At 38.7% G+C, this 6,106-nt stretch overlaps 1 protein-coding gene across 1 annotated transcript in view; it reads left to right on the top strand.

Moving 5' to 3' along the window:
* Nucleotides 1-5,648, top strand: part of RNF125 (ring finger protein 125) — a 49,593-nt gene extending 43,945 nt beyond the window's left edge. Inside the window, exons 5-6 of the mRNA XM_017507125.2 lie at nt 861-968; nt 3,916-5,648. Coding sequence (XP_017362614.1) covers nt 861-968; nt 3,916-4,002 — 195 coding nt within the window. The 3' untranslated portion in view covers nt 4,003-5,648. The remainder of the gene's footprint in view (nt 1-860; nt 969-3,915) is intronic.
* Nucleotides 5,649-6,106: the final 458 nt, after the last annotated feature.

Raw genomic sequence — 6,106 nt, forward strand, 5'->3', positions numbered from 1 at the left:
ACCCAGCTAAAGTTTTTTGTCTTTTTAGTGGAGATTGGGCTTCACCATGTTGGCCAGGCTGGTCACGAACTCCTGGCCTCAAGTGATCTGCCTCTCAAAGTGCTGGGATGACAGGCCTGAGCCACCATTTCAATCCGAGATTTGGGCAGGGAAAAATTGCCAAACTATATCACACATACACACACACACGCAAATACGAGTACAGGCAACACCTGGTAAAATCTTTTTTTAAAGCAATCATCCTGTCCCAGCCTCCCGAGTATTTGGAATAACAGGTATGTGCCACCACATCCGACCAATTTTTGGATTTTTAGTAGAAATAGGGTTTTACCATGTTGGCTATGTTAGTCTTGAACTCCTGGCCTCAAGTAATCCACCTGCATTGGCCTCCCAAAGTGCTGGGATTACAGGCGCAAGCCACCACTCCCGGCCGATGTTCATAGCTGTTGACCTGGTAATTGCCATTTCTGGCCATTTCTCCTAAGAAACTAATCCCCTAAAAGGTAAACACTATAGTTATTCTCATTTGCGATAATAAAATATCCACATACAAAACAAGTGTTCCAAGAGGTAGGCAAACTAATTAAGTAAATTATGGTACATCTAATAACTGTAATATTGTTTAATAAATTTATGACTATGAAACAAACAGTTATATTGTTATGTATGCGTATGAAGAAATACAATTTTATTTGCTTAATGTTACTTTGATGTATATGTAATTTTATAACATAATACTGACGTGTGGCTAATGGATTAATAAAGTTGAGAGTTTTTGAATGGTTACCTGTTGCTTTAAATTTTGACACTAATAACTATTTTAAATTCTTTCTTGAACCCCTGGTCTTTTTTGTTTCCAGTTCTGTCCACTTTGCCGTTTAATACCTGATGAGAATCCAACCAGCTTCAGTGGCAGTTTAATAAGACATCTGCAAGTTAGTCACACTTTGTTTTATGATGATTTCATAGTAAGTATGTTTTCTTATTTTTACATTATGTTTTTATGGTGTCTGTTTGTTGAGCTTACCTTTCTAATAAAGTAATAAAGTGAATAAAATTATAGAGGAAATAATGTGTATATAGTTAGTGTTGAGTTTTAGCCTTAAGTAGGAAATCATGAAAACAGAATGTTTTGGCCCAGCACAGTGGCTCATGCCTGTAATCCCAACACTTTGAGACTTAAGGTCAAGAGTTTGAGACCAGCCTGGCCAACATGGTGAATTCCTACCTCTACTAAAAATAAAAAAATTAGGCTGGGCGCAGTGGCTCACGCGTGTAATCCCAGCACTTTGGGATCTGCCCGAGGCAGGCAGATCATGAGATCAAGAGATGGAGACCACCCTGGCTGACGTGGTGAAACCCCATCTCTACTAAAAATACAAAAAATTAGTTGGGCATGGTGGCACACACCTGTAGTCCCAGCTACTTGGAAGACTGAAGCAGGAGAATCCCTTGAACCAGGGATGTGGAGGTTGCAGTGAGCCAAGATCGCACCACTGCAATTCAGCCTGGGTGACAGAGTGAGATTCCAACTCAAAAAAAAAAAAAAAAAAAAAGGAGTGTTTTCCCTGGATCCTAGATGAGGTTATTTCATTGCAATTTTCTAAATCTAGAAAATCGCAATAATTGTATAACAAAGTGTCAGACTTAGTTTTTTGTTTTTTGTTTTTTTTAGACAGAGTCTCACTCTGTCGCCCAGGCTAGAGTGCAATGGCACAATCTTGGCTCACTGTAACCTCCGCCTCCCAGGTTTAAGCAATTCTCCTACCTCAGCCTCCCAAGTAGCTGGGATTACAGACATGCACCACCACATGGTGCATTTTTCTGTATTTTTAGTAGGGAAGGGGTTTCACCATTTGGCCAGGCTGGTCTCGAACTCCTGACCTTGTGATCCACCCACCTCAGCCTCTCAAAGTGCTGGGATTACAGGCATGAGCCACCGTACCCGGCCAGACTTAGTTTTTAAATTATTTTTTACTCTAGTCTCTTCCTATACATAGTAATAATTATTATTAAATCGAGAGCTTATTAGCTGAGATGAAATTACATAAAAAATGAAATGCAATTTCTAGATACATTTTAATAATGATTGGAAATCGTCATTTAAGAATTTTCTCCATGTTTTCTATCTGCCTATTATTATTATCCAGATAGGATGCCGGGACCTCTGTTTCTAAACTAGGTTTTTGTTTTTTTTTTTCTTTTTCCCCTTGACAGAGTCTTGCTCTGTCATCAAGGCTGAAGTGCAGTGGCCTGATTTCTGCTCACTGCAACTTCTGCCTCCTGGGTTCAGCAATTCTCCTGCCTCAACCTCCCGAGTAGCAGGGTGCTACCCTTACAGGTTTGCGCCACTACGCCCTGCTAATTTTTTTGTATTTTTGGTAGAGACAGGGTTTCACCATGTTGGCCAGGCTGGTCTTGAACTCCTGACTTCGTGATCTGCCCTCCCCAGCCTCTCAAAGTGCTGGGATTACAGGCTTGAGCCACCATATCTGGACTCTAAACTAGTTTTAAGCAATAGCTCTGTCACCTGTGTGACCTTGTAGAAGGTATTTAACCTCTGAAACTCAGTTTGTCCATTGCTTAAGGGAAGAGATTAAAAGCAACTACTCCCAAAACTCTTTTGAGGATTAAATGAGCTAATGTATATAAAGTGATTTGCATAGTTCAGGAGCAGATGTTAGACAAGTTGGAGATGGGATGGAGTGGAATTGTTAGGACCACTTGAGGAACTGAACAAGGAACATGACAGAGGCTTTAAATTCTCCAGTCCTTATCTCTAAGCATGTCTTTTGTGGCCTGTACAGCACACAGGCCTCAACAGAACTTGGTTCTGGTCTTTGTGTTCTCTCTGGTAATACAAAGGGGTTTCTCTTTATCTTAGCTCTATGAGATGTTCTAAAAGCCAGGTGGATTCTATGCCTCCTCTGGCTAATCGTGTTCAGTCTATTCTCAAGATCTTTCAGACAAAGCATGATCCAGAGCTAGTCAAGATGAAGCCACTTTGATAAGAATATTTTCCAGCCACTCACAGCTATATTCTTGGGTATGAAAGTGAGCTTGAAGTAGTGTTCTTTGTTTTTATTTTTTTGCTTACTGGGCTACTATATACTAAGCTAAGCATTCTATGTACCTATCACATTTCATTCCTTGCAGCAACTTCCGTGAAAAGTGAATACTGTATTTTTATCTTAATTTAACTGAAATATCTGAAGCTCAAAAGTTAACTAAATCACCAAAGAACAAGCCAGTAGTATCAAGACCAAACCTTGTGCTCTACTGTGCTTTATGGCTTTTCTTTGGATTTTTGTGGGGTTTTTGTTTGTTTGTTTTTATGTTGCAGAATGGACTTTGAATAGAGATTTCTCCTTTTCTTATTACGGAAGAGGAGAGGGATTGCAGAGGATAGTATTCTTAATGGCTTTTGTTTTACTTATAGAATGTGCTGACATGAGTTTTGAATTCCACTTTGACACATAGAGAGGCAAGGAGAAAGTTTTGTTTTTAACATTTTCTTCCAAAATAGCTATTCAGTAGTACTGCTGGCATTGGTGAAGACTGCGGGGATGCCTGAACTTTGCTCTATTTTACAGGTTTGTGTGGAACATAACACTCCGACCAGGATTTGTAATGTTGACTAAAAACTTCTATTTACATCAGATAAAAACTTCAAGTTTCCAGTCAAGACTTTTTAGTATAACAGTAACTAGTTAATAGATAGACAGCAAAGTGAAGTAGAAAATTCATTAGCCCCAAAGCAAAAGTCCTGGGTTCTATGACAGGCTTTGTGGAACCTCGGACAAGTCTCCTAACTTTAGTTCCCTGCAAAATGAGGGTGTTGCCTTGACCTTCATCCTCCAGTTTCTGAAATACTATTGAATCTGAATATTTCTAATTATTTTTTCTTTATTGTAGGATTTTAATATAATTGAGGAAGCTCTTATCCGAAGAGTCTTAGATCGGTCACTTCTTGAGTATGTGAATCACTCAAACACCACATAATTTTAGTAAAAGGAAAGGAAAAGGGACCACTGAATCACATCATTCAAGATGCTGCTTGAACAAATTGGAAGTTGTCAATGCTTGATGGGCAAAAATGAACAACACAGTTATACATTTGTCCATGTTTATTGTTATAGTGCATTTTAAAACTGCTTTAATTTTGATGGTTTAAATCTGTTTTACGTTCTTGGGATTTTTACACATTTAACAACCCAAAATTGTCTACATCAGTCATTATTATATGGAAAAGACACAGGGTAGGCAAGTGGGTGGAGGATCTTGGTTTGCAAATTAGATAACACTCAGTGTCTAATGCTACATATTAATAACTCCCATCATGGTTAGGCCCGGTAACTAATCTTTGTTCTACGTAAAAAAACAGAGTGAAACAAAGTGCAGACATTCGAAGAAATACGAACTCTGCTCTAATGCTCTTGTTCTAATCTCTAATAGAATAACATTAATAATCTTGTATGGGAGTTAGAAAGGAAAACTTTGGAAGTCAAGAAAGTCCATTTAGGCTGGGTGCCGTGACTCATGCTTGTAATCCCAGCACTTTTGGAGGCCGAAGTGGGTGGATCATGAGGTCAGGAGTTTGTGACCAGCCTGGCCATCACAGTGAAACTCCGTCTCTACTAAAAATAAAAAAATTAGCTGGATGTGGTGTCGGGCACCTGTAATCCCATCTATTCGGGAGGCTGAGGCAGGAGAATCTCTTGAACCCAGAAGGCAGAGGTTGCAGTGAGCCAAGATTGCACCACTGCACTCCAGCCTGGGCAACAGAGCTAGACTCTGTCTCAAAAAAAAAAAAAAAGAAAAAAAAAGAAAGAAAGAAAGCCCATTTAACCAAATTGTATTACATAATACTGTAACAAAATAAATTTTGTGTTAGAAAAGGAAACTTAATTATTTGACTTTTTATAACTATGAATACATAAGAATTTAGTATTTTTCAAATATTTGTAGCTATTTAGAAATATTTCTATAATATAGGCAATTTCTTAAGAACCATCAGATGATATTTACAGAAGTATTTGCATGCATACTTTATAGTATATAGGAAACCGTAAGGGCTTTGATTTCTTTTTCGATTGTAATATTTTTAAAAATTATAAAATAAAAGTACTGAAAAACAGACACAAAATTTATAGCTGAATGCATTATTATAAGGAAATACTCTTTTAGGACTCAGCCACTCACTCCACATGTACTTTTTGTATCCAGTCACAATTATAACTCCACAAAAGTAACCACTAGACTGACCTCAACAGTAATCATTTGTTGCATTTGATTACTGCTGTAACACCTAAATGCACCTCTGTATTTTAGTATTATGAATTTAAATTTGTTATTAGATGTATATTTTATTTTACATGTCTTTTAAAATCTATAAGCTCCTCCTTCTTTCCAGCTCTTTAAAATTTACCTGGGGAAGAAACTGCCTGACCTTAGGACCTACAGAGTTTCCCATAATCTGTATTTTGCTGATTTCACATTGAAGGCACAGTTCAGCACATTCCCTTGTCCTCTGGATATTGGCAAACAGCTCAGATTCAGACACATTGAATATGAGAAGACTCAGGTTCAGTCCTTTCGGCAAGACTATAAGTCATGGTGTGTTGTTTCTTTTTCTTTCTCTCTCTCTCTGTTTTTTTGAGACAGAATCACTTTGTTGTCCAGGCTATAGTGCAGTGGTACGATCTGAACTCACTGCAACCTCTGCCTCCCCAGCTCAAGCAATTCTCCTATCTCAGCCTCCCAAGTAGCTGGGACTACTGGTACATCCACTGCACCCAGCTAATTTTTGTGTTTTTAGTAGAGAGGGGGTTTCACCATATTGGTCAGGCTGGTCTTGAACTCCTGACCTCAGGCGATCCACCAGCCTCAGCCTCTCAAAGTGCTGGGATTACAGGTATATGCCACCGCACCCAGCTATTTTTTATATTTTTAGTAGAGACAAGGTTTCACCATGACAGCCAGGCTGGTCTCAAACTCTTGACCTCATGATCCTTCCACCTCAGCCTCCCAAAGTGCTGGGATTACAGGCATTAGCCACCATGCCCAACCTACAGAATTTTTATTTAATCATTTTGTTACAACTATA

Source organism: Cebus imitator, unplaced genomic scaffold, assembly GCF_001604975.1.
Source record: "Cebus imitator isolate Cc_AM_T3 unplaced genomic scaffold, Cebus_imitator-1.0 Scaffold369, whole genome shotgun sequence".
In the NCBI taxonomy this organism is placed as follows: domain Eukaryota; kingdom Metazoa; phylum Chordata; class Mammalia; order Primates; family Cebidae; genus Cebus; species Cebus imitator.